Source organism: Ammodytes marinus, assembly GCF_949987685.1.
Source record: "Ammodytes marinus genome assembly, contig: scaffold_122, whole genome shotgun sequence".
In the NCBI taxonomy this organism is placed as follows: Eukaryota; Metazoa; Chordata; class Actinopteri; order Uranoscopiformes; family Ammodytidae; genus Ammodytes; species Ammodytes marinus.
Genome location: NW_027648382.1, coordinates 102,501 through 119,776, shown reverse-complemented (window position 1 = coordinate 119,776; position 17,276 = coordinate 102,501). Strand labels below are relative to the sequence as shown.

At 39.7% G+C, this 17,276-nt stretch overlaps 2 protein-coding genes across 2 annotated transcripts in view; both read left to right on the top strand.

The window, feature by feature from the left end:
* Positions 1-387: 387 nt before the first annotated feature.
* On the top strand, positions 388-3,781 carry LOC307270612 (uncharacterized protein; the record flags this gene model as incomplete). The annotated part of the gene is made up of 3 exons (XM_080054493.1): positions 388-501; positions 923-1,035; positions 2,345-3,781. Coding segments are annotated over 3 exons (352 nt in total), but the record flags the coding sequence as incomplete, so codon positions are not given.
* A 2,463-nt stretch (positions 3,782-6,244) lies between these two features.
* LOC307270611 (tau-tubulin kinase 1-like) overlaps positions 6,245-17,276 on the top strand; it is a gene marked incomplete at its 3' end in the record, with an annotated part of 54,354 nt that continues 43,322 nt past the window's right edge. The window contains exons 1-2 of the mRNA XM_080054492.1: positions 6,245-6,307; positions 16,817-16,975. Coding sequence (XP_079910618.1) covers positions 16,868-16,975 — 108 coding nt within the window. The 5' untranslated portion in view covers positions 6,245-6,307; positions 16,817-16,867. The remainder of the gene's footprint in view (positions 6,308-16,816; positions 16,976-17,276) is intronic.

Here is a 17,276-nt window from a genome sequence, read left to right as displayed (position 1 = left end):
TTCTTTGCACTGATGGTCTCGTTTTGCTGTTACATGTAATTTATGATCATCAGAGGAAAAATGAGACTGTTTCAGAAATATTTAAAAGTTACTGGTAGCACCTTTTAAAAATGTCCCAAAAAATAAACATACAAAACTATTAAAGATTTATTCTAATGCCCGTGTTCTTTCAGCATCTTCGTGGTGTGAGCAAACGAGACCATCAGTGCAAAGAATGCTATTTTTATATAGTTTTTCCTAATGCCTTTGTCATGGGTATACGCTCACCCAGGAACAACAGCTGGCGTGGTAAAAATACTACCGCTTTCTTCCAAAGGGGGGCGCTAGAATTAACACACACTGAAAGTTCCTCGGAGCAGCTTTAATATTGTGCCTGTGTCCTTGCAGCATTTTCGTGGCGTTTGTATTGGAGGCGTTCTTCGTAGAATACTCGGTGGATAAAAGCGACTTGCAGACGTCTCTGGAAAAGAAGATTGAAGAGCTGGAACTGGCTGTGGCACAGTGGGTTAAGACAGACAGACAGACAGACAGACAGACAGACAGACAGACAGACAGACAGACAGACAGACAGACAGGGAGGCAGACAGACAGACAGACAGACAGGCAGGCAGGCAGACAGACAGGCAGATAGGGAGAGAGACAGACAGACAGACAGACAGACAGACAGACAGACAAACAGACACAAACATGAGTATCAACCCTTTTATAATCATGTGTTTGATACATTTTAAATAAATCTTTAATTGAGTTGAATTAAACAGGTGACAGAGGACACACACACACACACACACACACATACAGAGACACACACTCACACACACAGACACACACACACACACAGAGACACACACTCACACACACACACACACACACACACACACACACACACACTGATAACGTTCTGTGCTGTTTCTACATCCAGAGAGAAGTTGGAGGAGAATTTGGTGAACGCCATGGAAACCAGCGACAACGACCTCGGAACGGGCCAATCAGGGAACAGCAAATCAACCCTCATGTTTAAGATCGCTTCAAGACGTAAGAAAACATCACTTTTCTTTCTGATAGATTAAAGCTGCAGTGTGTAGAATTTTGGGTTTTATTTCCTAGCAGATTTTGTAGAAAATAATTATAATATCCATAAGTACGTTTAATTTAGTGCATAATAGCTGAATTATTTTTTTAGAATTATTATTTTTTTCCTTAGAAAGGGTCTCGTATATGTCCATATTTCTCCATACTTTGGACCAAGGCCTTGTCACCGCCATTTTGGAAGTGTCATAGTTGGAATGTCATCAGGTGCATTGTTTAAAATGTAGAGTTGTTCTTGTCCTTGAAGGCCACTGTAGCTTCTGTTATTATTCTAAAGGGGTGGGGTTACCCAGGGAGCGTTGCATTCTAGAACTTTCTAGAACTTTCTTGATGATGTCATATTACACACTGCACCTTTAAGCATGAAAAAAGTTTAATAAAAACTGTGGGCCAGACGTTGTACTATAAACCAAGTCAAATTAAATTCTCCTCAGCATTTTTCTAGTTTTAAAGGGTCACTGTGTAGTTTCAGAGGAGGGGGGTTTGTTTACATTCACAGAGTCTGCAGTTAGTTTACTAAACATATTTTCTCTACATGTAATTCTTAGTATTGAATAATTCTATCAAATTATTTTGAGGAACCTGGAACCAAACGTAAGACTAGAATATGTTTGCAAACCAAACTGTGGGCCCTGCTGCTGTAAACAACAACAACAGTGAAACAGTAATTTTTCAGGAAGCTTTCTAACTTCAAACAGTGTTACAGGGATCACATTTTCCTGTGAGGAAAGTTTGTTGGAATTTCACAATTTATTCCTCACCAGAAATGGCATGTTTTTTTTGTTTTTTTTTTACATTTTACAGAAAGGTATTTTCCTCAGTTTTACTTGTTTATTTAGTTTCACATGACTGTATATAATCAGAACTGTGTGTGTGTGTGTCTGTCTGTCTGTCTGTCTGTCTGTGTGTCTGTGTGTCTGTCTGTCTGTCTGTCTGTCTGTCTGTCTGTCTGTCTGTCTGTCTGTCTGTCTGTGTGTCTGTGTGTGTGTGTGTTTTGTATTCCTTATATCAAAATGTATTTCGGATGTGGTTTCTGTATAAGCCTGGACAGGTTTCACCCACACATGTCCTTACATGTTTGAGCACTGTGTGTGTTTTAATGTTATTTGTATGTGAAATGAAAAAAAAAATTATAATATTATTGATAGATGGATGGATGGATGGATGGATGGATGGATGGATAGATAGATAGATAGATAGATAGATAACATATAATATAATATTTCTGACCTGAGTTGTTTGTGTGTGTTTGCAGGATACCGTACGGTGGACGCTTTGCTTCAGCGGATGTTCGAGGCGGATCTCGACCCAGAAGATTTCGCTGAAAATGACGATCACACAAACGGGAACTTTCCAAACCCGACTTTCAGCTCCGCGTGACGTTAACGCACAAATTCACAGCCGTGGAAAAAATGAAGAGTCCACTCCAAATGTTCAGTGTCTCTCGTTTTACTATTTATAGGCATATGTTTGAGTAGAATGAACATTTTGGTTTTATACTATAAACTACTGACAACATTTCTACCAAATTCACAATAGAAATATTGTCATTTAGAGCATTTTCAATAAGTAATGTAGAGAGGAAGATTGAAGAAAAATCCAGACTGGTCTCTTCATTTTTTTCCGCGGCTGTATCTACAAAGGTTGCACCTCAAAAGCATTAGAATATCAATTGAATAATTATTTTTTTCCAGTAATTTAATTTAATAAAAGTAAACGTTTCATATAGTCTAGTTTCATCACACATTAAGTGAAATTAATCTAGAATAAACTTACTTTTCAGAAGGTCTCGATTTCTGTATTATAAATCTTTTTTTAAAATTTGGTTTTATGTGATATTCTTATATTTTGAGATACTGGATTTTTTTATCCCATGATCTATAAGTTCTAATCGTCTAAATTGAAACCAAAGAAAGTTGTGTGTGTCTGTGTGTGTGTGTCTGTCTCTGTGTCTGTCTGTGTGTGTGTGTGTGTGTGTGTCTGTCTGTGTGTGTGCTTCTGCGTGTGGCCTGACGTCTTTCACTTTGTGTAATGAATCTAGAATATATGAAATAATCACTTTTTCAATGAACTTTTCCATGATATTCTATATATTTTTTTTTGCACCTTTTAAATAAGAAGGGAAACAAAGTCATATCATTTATATACAGTTTTATACGCAGTCACATTTTCTATTTTTCTATTTTTCTGCGGCTTCACTTTGAGAATATGAAAGAATATGTACAAGTTTAATCTATGGAGGCGAATTAACCACATCATCAAACATTAAAGGAGCAGTGTGTAACTTTGTGTGTGTCAGAGAAGTGAAACATTTCCTAAGATATATATTCTCATGACTGAATAAAACAAACTTTCCTCACAGGACAATGTGATCCCTGGAACACTGTTTGAAGTTAGAAAGCTTCCTGAAAAGTTACTGTTTCACTGTTGTTGTTGTTTACAGCAGCAGGGCCCACAGTTTGGTTTACAAACATATTCTAGTCTTAACATTTGGTTCCAGGTTCCTCAAAATAAATTTATTTATGATGATAGAATTATTCAATACTAAGAATTACATGTAGAGAAAATATGTTTAGTGAACTAACTGCAGGCTCTGTGAATGTAAACAAACCCCCCTCCTCTGAAACTACACACTGACCCTTTAAAAAACGTATATATATATAAATTTTAAAATAAAAGAAATTAAGTGTGATGACTAAATGTATTCTCACTTGGATCCATTTCATATCCATACGGTTTAATAATATAATGTTTCTCCAAGTCAACAGGGGGCGCTGTGTGTGCGTGTGTGTGTGTGTGTGTGTGTGTGTGTGTGTGTGTGTGTGTGTGAGAGAGCGTGTGTGAGTGTGTGTGTGTGTGTGAGCGTGTGTGTGTGCTATTTATAATGCCAGAAAAAGATTTAGGATGTCCCAATACATGCACGTCAATTGTAGTATGCTGAAAATACATAAATACCCCCACTAACTCCAATTGCATTTTGGAGTATTCGTCTTTAATCTTGACATTTCTCGACATAATGAAAAAAATAAATCCTTATCTGATTTTTTTTTCTCTCCTGTCTGTGGCCCTAAAACTCTTCTGTACTTTAGTATGTAGTGTAGTAAAAAGACTAAAACTCTTCTGTACTTTAGTATGTAGTGTAGTAAAAAGATTAAAACTCTTCTGTACTTTAGTATGTAGTGTAGTGAAAAGACTAAAACTCTTCTGTACTTTAGTATGTAGTGTAGTGAAAAGACTAAAACTCTTCTGTACTTTAGTATGTAGTGTAGTAAAAAGACTAAAACTCTTCTGTACTTTAGTATGTAGTGTAGTAAAAAGACTAAAACTCTTCTGTACTTTAGTATGTAGTGTAATAAAAAGACTAAAACTCTCCTGTACTTTAGTATGTAGTGTAGTAAAAAGACTAAAACTCTTCTGTACTTTAGTATGTAGTGTAGTGAAAAGACTAAAACTCTTCTGTACTTTAGTATGTAGTGTAGTAAAAAGACTAAAACTCTTCTGTACTTTAGTATGTAGTGTAGTAAAAAGACTAAAACTCTTCTGTACTTTAGTATGTAGTGTAATAAAAAGACTAAAACTCTCCTGTACTTTAGTATGTAGTGTAGTAAAAAGACTAAAACTCTTCTGTACTTTAGTATGTAGTGTAGTGAAAAGACTAAAACTCTTCTGTACTTTAGTATGTAGTGTAGTAAAAAGACTAAAACTCTTCTGTACTTTAGTATGTAGTGTAGTAAAAAGAAAGAGTATGTGATTTGGAACGCATGGATTAAAAAAAAACAAAAAAAAACACCTCGATAATTGTATTTTACTTTGAAAGTTAGTCGGATGTTGTGGTCTTGTGCGATGACGTGAACTTGACGTAAGGGGTTGGATGTTGGAGCTGCAGTGCGGACAAACAGACACACACACACACACACACACACACCGGAGCCACCGGGGACACTGGCATCCACAGACCCGCCTATCACGTCTCTCTAGCGGGCAGATAGCGTCTCTTTTGCGGCGTCTTATAGCTCCGACTTCCAGCCCTAAAAACCCCGCTTCGAGGCCCGTGTCAAGGCCCAATGTTTGGGTCTGTCGGTCGGTGCATGAGCCCGGAGCCGTCAGCATCAGCAACATTACGCCTAGTAGAAGGGAGGGAGGTCCGCATCAGTGTTGCCAAGTCCGCTTTTTTTTACAAGCATTTTCAAAATACCAATTAACTTATATAGGCCTATGTATAGCGCCTTGAAATACATTAGTTTACAAAGTGCTATGACAGAGAAAAGCAAAAGCAAATTCAAAATCAAATACACATTTAGTAGGCCTAGTATTTATTTATTTAACTAATACAGCTCTGGAAAAAAATAAGAGACCACTCCAAACGTTCAGTGTCTCTTGTTTTACTCTTTATAGGCACATGTTTGAGTAGAATGAACATTTTGGTTGTATAATTGCTGACAACATTTCTACCAAATTAAAAAAAATTCAAATATTGTCATTCAGAGCATTTTCATTAAGTAATGTAGAGATGAAGATTTAAGAAAAATCCAGACTGGTCTCTTAATATTTTCCAGAGATGTAATAGATAGATAGATAGGTAGGTAGGTAGATAGATAGGTAGATAGATAGATAGATAGATAGATTTCCCGGGGCTGTATGTAGCTTATAGTGCCTTTAAATATAGGCTGTGTGTTAACTGTGTCGTTCAGGCGCATTCTTTTTTTTCTTCTTTTTTTTTGCTTGTTTCTTTGGCGCGACCTGGCAACCCCGGTCCGCATCCTCCCATCTCCATCTCCTCTTCATCATCATCATCGTCATTCTACATCAGCTGCAGCGCGCGGACCTTATACCGCAGCCTCTGGACTACAACACGGGGAGATACAAAATCCCCCCCCTACCCCCCACCCCGCACCCCTGCAAAGAAAAATACCTGCCTTTTGTTTTGTATTGTCTTTTGCACAGGGCGCCATTGTTAGTGTGGGGCGGGTAAGCGGTTATAGAGAGGAGAGAGGATACACCAGGCCTATTATAAATGGTGGTGGCGCTGGCGGTGGCGGTGGTGAGGTAGCATTAGGTCTTTCTGCAGCCGGACCGTGAGGCCCCAAACCCGGGCAGACCTCAGCCGAGGGGACGGTGAACGGTGGGGTGTCTGGAGCCGGACGGGGGTTTGTGCAGAAATAATAAAGTCCCAGATGAAGATTCCCAAAAGAAGGAAAAGGAGCGGACGGTGCGCCAGGTAGGCCCGAGACACACGCACACACACACACAGAGGGATATCATATGTGTGTGTGTGTGTGTGTGTGTGTGTGTGTGTGTGTGTGTGTGTGTGTGTGTGTGTGTGTGTGTGTGTGTGTGTGTGTGTGTGTGTGTGTGTGTGTGTGTGTTATTATTTATGATCGCACTAATCTTAAAGGGCATTTGTATTTTGGTTTGGTTTTATGGAATTGTCTTGGCGAAAAGATCAGAAGTGGAGGCATCTGTGTGTGTGTGTGTGAGAGTGTGTGTGTATTTTTTCGGGCGTGCGGGCATGTGTGCGTGTTGGTGTGTGTGTGTGTGTGTGTGTGTGTGTGTGTGTGTGTGTGTGTGTGTGTGTGTGTGTCCCGCAGTGATAGTTAATGTATTTGTGTGTTGTTCAGAACGAGGCGTTAATGATCAGAGTTGCGTCGCTTTTGAAATTAATCTTCTTTGTAATTCTTTAATAACTCGGGTCAGTCCGGGCCAGATTTATTGATCAGCAGGATGTGATGGCTTTGCGCATGCGCAGTGAGGACCCATGACTGTGCACTGCAGAGTGATGCAGGGAGGAGAGGGGGGGGGGGGTAGGGTGTGGGTAAACCTGAACGGAAGTGTGTCAATATAACAATATAACTGTCCCTGCGTTCCAAATCACATACTTCCCTACTATTTAGTATGCCAGAAAAAGATTTAGGATGTCCCAATACATGCAGGTCAATTGTAGTATGCTGAAAATATATTAATGCCCCACTAACTCCAATAGCATTTTGGAGTATTCGTCTTTTATTCTTGACATTTCTCGACATAATGAAAGAAAAACCTTCCTTATCTGATTTTTTTTCTCTCCTGTCTGTGGCCCTAAAACTCTTCTGTACTTTAGTATGTAGTGTAGTAAAAAGACTAAAACTCTTCTGTACTTTAGTATGTAGTGTAGGAAAACTCTTCTGTACTTTAGTATGTAGTGTAGTAAAAATAAAAGAGTATGTGATTTGGAACGCAGGGTGTCTGTAGCGTGTGTTATGTTGAAATTTAGCTTTCGATTTTTTGGGGATTTTGTCACTCATATTTTAAATTTTTTGTTATTCTTCCATAAGGTTAAAACAAATCGATATAAAGATTAATTTCATTTTATTCAATGTATTAATTTCCTATTTAAATTTGGAAAGCTTTATTGGCATGAATGTTATGTGAACAATAGTGCCAGAAAACAGAGGATAAAACGATAAGAAACACAATTCTATAAGTCGCAACACTGCCGGTGAAAAGGGTTTAACATATTAAACTTCTAGATATCATCATGAAACTTTGCCAGTTGATTACTGACATTAAAATTTTTTCTTTTGTTACTATAATTACAAAAGCAGGATTAAGGACTATTTAACCGCAAACTGTACATGCCCGGTTACTGAACACTGACTTACTGCCAATGAGATTGATGCTTTGTGACTTTTTATTTTATTTTTATTTACTTTTTATTGTGTTTTGTGTCTTGTTTTAAGTGTGAAATTTTGTTTTTTAATGTGAAACTTTTATGTTTTTATGCTGCTGCCTCCTTCTTGGCCAGGACTCTCTTGAAAAAGAGATTTTGAATCTCAATGAGTATATTCCTGGAAAAATAAAGGTTAATAAAAAAACTATTACAAGTTTTCAAAAATGTTGATATAATTTTCATACGTTGCACTATCAAACTAGTTATGCGTACATTTTCATATAATTAAAAAAAATAATCTAGATGTAGGATAAAGCCAGAGTTCAAATCTCTATTTCATTTTGACAATGTATTAGTGCCCAAAGTTTCACCAGAACAGATTTTGGATAAAGTACAAGTCTTAAAAATGCATTCTCTGCACGTTTTTAAGAAGAAAATGTCTCAACAATATTTGGTTTATTTTCTAATAGTAAGTGATTTCAGAAATGTTGAAGACAAATGCAAATGCACAGTGTTGTGTAATAGTGAACACAATTAGCTTACCTCTGTTTTGCAGTAGTTTGCTGGTAGTTCAACAACATTCATATTTGCATTTTGATTCAAACAGTAAAATACCAATTTTTCTCTCTCAATTTTTTTTTATAGTTAAAAATTCTCCGAGGAACTTTCAGTGTGTGTTAATTCTAGCGCCCCCCTTTGGACAAAAGCGGTAGTGTTTTTACCACGCCAGCTGTTGTTCCTTGGGTGAGCGTATACCCATGACAAAGGCATTAAGAAAAACTATATAAAAATAGCATTCTTTGCACTGATGGTCTGGTTTGCTGTTACAAGTCATTTATGATCATCAGAGTAAAAATTAAACTGTTTCAGAAATATTTAAAAGTTCCTCGTAGCACCTTTAACTAGTCAAACTACAAACAACAAACATCCCTTTTTCCACCACAAATATATTTTTTGTTTTGCATGTATTCAGCAGGGTTCAGTAGTTCTGTTTATTTTTGAAATCTTGTCTGATGTGTTTTTGACTTTGAGTCGTCCCTGAGGCTTTTGCTTGTTCAGCAAATGTTTTATCTTGTTGTTTGCACTTCTCAGAATTGGTTTTAAGGTTCAGGTATGAATTAGGTTTATGTTAGGGTTAGTGTAGGGGTTGGGGTTAGGCATTTAGTTTTGATGGTTAGGGTTAGGGTAAGGGGCTAGGGAATGCATTATGAGCGTCCTCCTAAAGTAAAGCCTTACAAACAGTTTGTGTGTGTGTGTGTGTGTGTGTGTGTGTGTGTGTGTGTGTGTGTGTGTGTGTGTGTGTGTGTGTGTGTGTGTGTTTATGCACTATTTCGAGTGGTAGAGCTAAGTGGTGAATTTGTTTTCTGGGCAAAAATATTACACACACACACACACACACACACACACACACACACACACACACACACACACACACACACACACACACACACACACACACACCAAACAATGCAAATGGCACAACAGTTATGCGGCTGTGTTTGGTTGAATGTTGGTTTTAACTGCTATGTGTTGCTGAGTTATGAGTTGGAGGCCTGTGCTTCCAGGCTCCCCCCCCCTCCCTCCATCCCCCCCACCCCACCCCTTATGATGTCACAGAGAGCTCCTCCTCTGATTGGTTTAACTGTGCCCTCTGTGTTTTGGCTTGTAGGCTAACACAGGAACAAGAAGGGTTTTGTCCCGCTCGGGATTTGTTGTAAGTCGTCAGGTATTCCGGAAGCTCAGAACTATGGTGAGCTCGGTGAAAAAAAAAAAAAAAAAAAAAAACTGGAATGATGCAAAAAAAAAAAAAAAAGCTTTTTGGCAGAGCACCCCCCTCCCTCCCCTTACACCCCTTACCCTCTCTACCCCAACCCTCCCCCCCTGCCCCTCTCCCACCCACCACCAACAGTAACAGAGGAGTGATAGATATGTAGCAAAAAGGAAAAGAAGAAAAAAATAGAGTGATGTTTGGAGGAAGAGAAACATTTCTGTTAGGATACTTCACTATGAAAGGATGCCGGGCCGCAGAGTTCCTGAAAATATCACGGAAATATTAACAGTAAACTATGAATGAATAAATACATTTCTGACAAATTAAAATAACATAAAACAAATAAGAAATTTGGTCAGAGGCTAATAACCCTATTATACAAATATGAAATCGGAAAAAAAAAAAAAAAATAGTTCTCAAATAAGAAGAATAAAAGCATATTACAAATGTATTCAATACCTCAGCATTTATGTCCCGAAAAGCATTAGAAAAAAGTATTTAAGTGATAATTTGAACTAATAGAGTGACCCGTTCGCGCTACATTATCCCAGTTATTACACGGCTACTCACTAAATTAATTAATATATTGAAGCGAGGTATTGTTATAAGTTTGGTTATATTGATTTAGATCTGCTTTTATAATGCTCAAAGATACAAGAAAAAATTGTCAGAACTTACTCCAAATGCAAAGGTAACTGTAGCCTAGGCTCTGTAAACTAGTGATTCAACAAATGGTATGTAAACCAAAGGGGGCCCACCGTAGCTAGCAACATGACCACTTACTAGGCTTTGTTGTAACACTGGATTTTTTCCCCCAGTGCACACACAGTTCAGACAGGTAGACAAGATCATTAAATAATATGTAGTCTATAGGGTTTCTTGTTTAGATAAACACAATAAAACTTTTTTTTATGTTAACATATTTTATCACTTTATCCCTTTGTGTAGTTACCACAAAAATAAACAGTAAATGCCGGTGCCTCAAATTTTGTACTTAAAGGTGGAGTCAGTGATTCTGGAGAACTCCTTTTAGTCAAAATCAGTGAATATCTCCTCGTGATCCACTACCTGTCCGTACTGTGTGTGTACGCTTTCTTTTCTGTAAGTAAAGAAATGGTATGTAAACCAAGGGGGGCCACCATATAGCTGGCAAAATACCTTCTTACAGAACCTAGGCTGTGTATCAACAATTTTTTTTTTCTTAAGCGCACACACAGTACAGACAGACAGGTAGTAGATCATGAGGAGATATTCACTGATTTTGACAAGAAGTGATTTTTGACAACAAGCGTTCTCCAGAATCACTGACTGCACCTTTAAGTGCTTGAGTAAATGAGTCCTACTTGGTGACATAACAGCTCTTGGTTGTGAGTGTATTGAGGAGGACTGAATACCAAGAAATAAATATAACAATAGGTAAGGCAAGGCAAGTTTATTTCTATAGCACAATTCAGACACAAGGCCACTCAAAGTGCTTTACAGGGGCAAGATTACAATACATAAAACACATTATAAAGCATTTAAAAGCGAATAAAAGAAGCAAATAAAATGAAAATATGCAATCTTACTTGTCTATTGTATATTGCATATTCTTATATTTATTTCTTGGCATTCAGTCTGTGGAAAACAAAGGAAGAATTCCATTGTACGACTGAGAACATGTTTCTTATTGTTGCATAATGACAATAAAACACTTTGAATTGAATCTTTGATGTGAACTCTGTGGTCCGGTATACAGCTCCCCATGTTTAATCTGCAGTCCGCCTGAGCTCTGCATGCACTGAAGATGGCACTGCATGCAGGACCGCATGGTTTGGGGACTGACATGCATCACTTTTGAATTTTTTAAAACTTCCCCCACGAATTCACAGAAAAACTGACAATAAACGATAAAGGGAGATATTTATAAAAAAAAAAAAATCCCGATAAAGTGTTTTTTACTGGGAATTTTTTCTCAGCCGAGATAAGGGCAGAGGGTGTCATACTGTATGGAATGTAAAGCCCACTGAGGCAAATGTCTATTTGTGATATTGGATTATACAAATCAAACTGATTTGATTTGATTTAGCCATTGGGTCAAGTCACGTATAGGCAATAGTGTATATTCACAGACCCATGTGGGAGCGGAGCTAGCCTGGCACCGCCCGCCTACATACTTCCGCTCAATTTTCATTTCCCTTCAGTAGTCAGTCTGGGCCTGCGGTATATTCTTAAGTTTTCTCCAGCCAGATTTTTACCGGTCCAATCAGCGAACAGAGGGAGTGGCTCAGAAGCCGGCGCATAACATACAGTACGTCACGACCAAACGTGATGTGATTGGTTGGCAGATCCAATAGTTTTAAACTTCAACAGACACCCGCCTCCAAGTGAGTTTACGTTTGTCAATAGAGCGATTCCAGACCTTCTGTACAAATGAAATGAAGTACGATGGTCTGGTAGGACCAGGCTAAATGAAGTACGATGGTCTGGTAGGACCAGGCTAAATGAAGTACGATGGTCTGGTAGGACCAGGCTAAATGAAGTACGATGATCTGGTAGGACCAGGCTAAATGAAGTACGATGGTCTGGTAGGACCAGGCTAAATGAAGTACGATGGTCTGGTGGGACCAGGTTAGTGTGGAGCTCCACTGTAGAACGGAAATACGTCCCATTCACTTGATTAAGGAAGTAAACAACGTCAAACAATAACAATGCGCAGCAGACCGATACTAGGTTTGTGTTATTGACAATTTACAAGACGATTGTCATTGTGAGCATGAAGCAAATTGAGCATTTTCTTGAGCGAGCGGGATTTCTAAAACCAAACAGGAAATGGCAAAAGCAAAAAGCAAAGTGGATCCAGATGTGTGCTGTGTTCAATATATTAATTCTCCTCCGCTTGGCATTGGCATTTACCAACAGAAAGTGCAAAAAGTGACTCTATCTGTCTTTATTAGCTACAACAGACAGACAGACAGACAGACAGACGGATAGATCTCTTGTTCTTGATACCTTCTCTGAAGAATGCTACCAACTGAACAGGAGTGTGGAGCATCCCATTATATACCAGAGCATGAGGAGTGGGAGAGCTTTCCACACCCACAGACGGTTACACATTTTGGGCTGTACGCGCTCGACCGTCGAGGGGTCCATGGTTGTGTGCGGATGACGAGTTTTATGTCTATTTTAGGTTGCGCAAACACATAGAGTATGAATTGGCCTACATACGGTAACAGACTTACTATAAATAAATACCTCGTACAACCACACGTAAAAAAATACTCAACTATCCCTTTAAACCTGCAGTGTGTAGAATTTTGGGAATTTTTTCATAGCAGACTTGGTAGAAAATAATTATAATATCCATAAGTACGTTTAATTTAGTGTATAATAGCTGAAATAGCTTTTTCCCCCTTAGAAAGGGTCTCTTATATTTCCATATTTCTCTATATCTTGGACCAAGTCATGGGCGCCGCCATGTTGGAAGGGTCATGGTTGGAATGTCATCAGGTGCATTGTTTAGAATTTAGAATTGTTCTTGTCCTTGAAGGCCACTGTAGCTTCTGTTATTATTCAAAGGGGTGGGGTTACCCAGGGAGCGTTGCATTCTAGAACTTTCTTGATGATGTCATTATACACACTGCACCTTTTAAAGGCGAGACGCTGCAGGCGAATAGGGTAAAATGTTTAAAGGTGCAGTGTGTAATATGACATCATCAAGAAAGTTCTACAAAGTTCTAGAATGCAACGCTCCCTGGGTAACCCCAACCCTTTCGAATAATAACAGAAGCTACAGTGGCCTTCAAGGACAAGAACAATTCTAAATTTTAAACAATGCACCTGATGACATTCCAACTATGACACTTTCAAGATGGCGGCACTAGGCCTTGGTCCAAAATATGCAGAAATATGGACATATATGAGACCCTTTCTAAGGGAAAAAATAATCATTCAAAACATTTTTTTCAGCTATTATGCACTAAATTAAATGTACTTATGGATATTATAATTACTTTCTACAAAATCTGCAAGGAAATAAAACACAAAATTCTACACACTGCAGCTTTAACTTACAGATACCATCATGAAACTTGATTACTAATGATAAAACTACTAAACTATTCAAGGGCCCACAGTTTGGTTTACAAACATATTCTAGTCTTACGTTTGGTTCCAGGTTCCTCTAAATAATTCCGTTTCAATTTACCATGATAGAACTATTCAATACAAAGGAATTACATGTAGAGAAAATATTTTGTAAACTAACTGCAAACGTAAACAAATCCCCCTCCTCTGAAATTGCACAGTGCACCTTTAAGGAAATATTTATAAGACTATACGTATATATTATGTAAGACATGTTTTGGTTTATGAACATGTTTTAAACACGAGCAAAAATCTGTTTAAATTCAAAACTTTTTCCAAAACACTCAGTTCATACAAAACCATTTTCCCAGGCCAACTTTCATAACTTCGCCAAGTAATTTCTTGACCATAAGGCAAGGCAAGTTTATTTATATAGCACAATTCAGACACAAGGCCATTCAAAGTGCTTTACAGGGGCAAGATTAAAATACATAAAACACATTAGAAAAGCAACTATATATATCTCTCACTGGCCTGAGACTAGTTGGAGGCACAAAATTGCAAAAAACAAAAAGCAAATTACCGAAAATGTAACTTGCAATCAATCACCCTGAATTCATGCCTACGACACATTTGTGAATGTTGTACGTACCGTCGCCGAAATTTGGACCATAATTCGCCAGGAGTTTGCGGACATGTTGCGCGATGTTCGGGCTTGCATCGCCGACACCTCCCAAAGTCGTGTCACATTTCTCATGGAAAACTAAATTAAATTGGTTAAGTTGAGGTAAGTTACTTTATTAGTCAATTGCTACATTGAAAGTTTTCTTTCCTCATCTCCCCTCTCAAGTTCCCACACTCCAGAAGGGGTCAGAGCGCAGGGTCAGCCATAGAACAGACAGACAGACAGACAGACAGACAGACACACTCCAGAGGGGGTCCTCACACAGGGTCAGCCATAGTACAGCGCCCCTAGAGCAGTTTGGGGTTAAGTGTCTTGCTCAAGGACACAATAGTAGAGATGGTGGGCACTGTAGATGTAATAGCAGCCACCTCTAGTTTTACTACCAACACCCTCCTGTCCAGTGCCGGGGATCCAACCAGAGACCTCATGGTTACTGGGAGGAACCAGAGACCTCATGGTTACTGGGAGGAACCAGAGACCTCATGGTTACTAGGAGGAGGAACCAGAGACCTCATGGTTACTGGGAGGAACCAGAGACCTCATGGTTACTGGGAGGAGGAACCAGAGACCTCATGGTTACTGGGAGGAGGAACCAGAGACCTCATGGTTACTGGGAGGAACCAGAGATCTCATGGTTACTGGGAGGAACCAGAGACCTCATGGTTACTGGCAGGAGGAACCAGAGACCTCATGGTTACTGGGAGGAGGAACCAGAGACCTCATGGTTACTGGGAGGAGGAACCAGAGACCTCATGGTTACTGGGAGGAACCAGAGACCTCATGGTTACTGGGAGGAGGAACCAGAGACCTCATGGTTACTGGGAGGAGGAACCAGAGACCTCATGGTTACTGGGAGGAACCAGAGACCTCATGGTTACTGGGAGGAGGAACCAGAGACCTCATGGTTACTGGGAGGAGGAACCAGAGACCTCATGGTTACTGGGAGGAGGAACCAGAGACCTCATGGTTACTGGGAGGAGGAACCAGAGACCTCATGGTTACTGGGAGGAGGAACCAGAGACCTCATGGTTACTGGGAGGAGGAACCAGAGACCTCATGGTTACTGGGAGGAACCAGAGACCTCATGGTTAGTAGTCGGCCCCCTTTCCTCTAGTTTGAGTCGCGCAAATTTCTTGGAACATGTTCAAAATTCAGTTGACATGGCCAAGCGACTCACGCAAGGAAATTGAGGAAAACCCGCAAATGTTTTCGAGACAGTTTTGAAACTCTTTTGTGAATGCCGTTTGTAATTTGCCGACTTCAGTTGCAGCCCCAGTGACATAGAAGGGGCTTAAAGACCTATTTCACCGGTGGAAACATGAAGGTGTATTGAACTCTGAGATCCTATGTAGTATAAATGTGCAAACATTTTAGAAATCGGTTCATCCTAGCCTGAGAAAAGGCAGAAAGGGTGTTTTATGGTCTCACTTTCTAACCCAACATTTTCTCATGTGTGACATCACACATAGGATTAATAGGACAACTGGGCCAAAGGAAGACTGAGGGAAGACTGAGGGAGGAAAAACCTCATTCATTATATTATAATAGTGATTTTATAATGATAGAACGCCGGTTCCGTATGGGAGAAGTATTCCTTTAAGGTTCAGAATTAACCGTCTGCTTTCTCTGCACATATGATATTTGTTCCTGCAAATACCATCACACACCCTGAACCCCCCAAACTCCCCAAACCCCCAACCCCCCCCCTCCCTCCCCCCCTCCACCGGCCTGAAGCCTCATCCAGCTCAAGAATGGCTTTTACTCGCAGCCAGCCATCTCTCTAATGCCTCGTTAGAGCTCGAAATGCAGCAGCAACCCGAAATGTAAATTTAAGAAAGAAGGAAATGTAATAAAACCTGAACACTGTAGCCTGATAGCTGGTCGATACTGTGGCAAAATGTTGAGCTTAAACATCGTAACTTTCTGACCCATTATGTAATGTATAGTATTACTATCTATCTATCTATCTATCTATCTATCTATCTATCTATCTATCTATCTATCTATCTATCTATCTATCTATCTATCCATCCATCCATCCATCCATCCATCCATCCATCCATCCATCCATCCATCCATCCATCCATCCATCCATCCATCCATCCATCCATCCATCCATCCATCCATCCATCCATCCATCCATCCATCCATCCATCCATCCATCCATCCATCCATCCATCCAGTCGGTCAAAGAGCTCGTAAAGTTATTACGTTGGGTTCAACATTCCGTTACATTTTCGACCAGTTATTACACTTTGGGTTTTAATCCATTATTTTTTTTGTTTTCACATTTCGCGTCGTTGTTACATTTTCGGGTGGTTGTTACATTTGGGGCCCTTAACATGCCTGTTGTAATAATAATAATACTTAGGACTGCTGCTGTGGGATCGTCCCGACAATACACAGCCCAGCCTAGGCTCTGTAAACTGGCACACAGAGAGAGAGAGAGAGAAAGAGCGAGAGAAGGAGAAAGAGAGAGAGAGAGAGAGAGAGAGAGAGAGAATGCCCTCACAAAAAAACTCACAAAATGTCCGCCCTTTATTTCTTCTTCTCCCCCTAGATAAATGGCTCTTTTAAGCTGGGAGCTGCCCGTGTGTTGTCTAGCTGGCAGATGCAGTGCCTAGTGCCTGGCCTCCAGGACAACGCCAACATGAACGGGACGTCCGAGCAGGCCGACATCCTGCCGCCAAACTGCATGGTCAAGGACCGATGGAAAGTGGTGAGTCACTAGAGAGAGAGTGTGTGTGTGGGGGAGGGGGGGGAGTGTGTGTGTGGAGGGGGGTGTGTGTGTGGGGGGGGGAGAGTGTGTGCATGTGTGAGGGGGGGTTGTGTGTGTGGGGGGGGGAGTGTGTGTGTGTGTGTGTGTGTGTGTGTGTGTGTGATAGTAAAGTAGATGCTTTACTATCATGAAACTTACTCTCCCACATTATAGGGAGGGAGAGATAGATAGATAGATAGATAGATAGATAGATAGATAGATAGATAGATAGATAGATAGATAGATAGATAGATAGATAGAT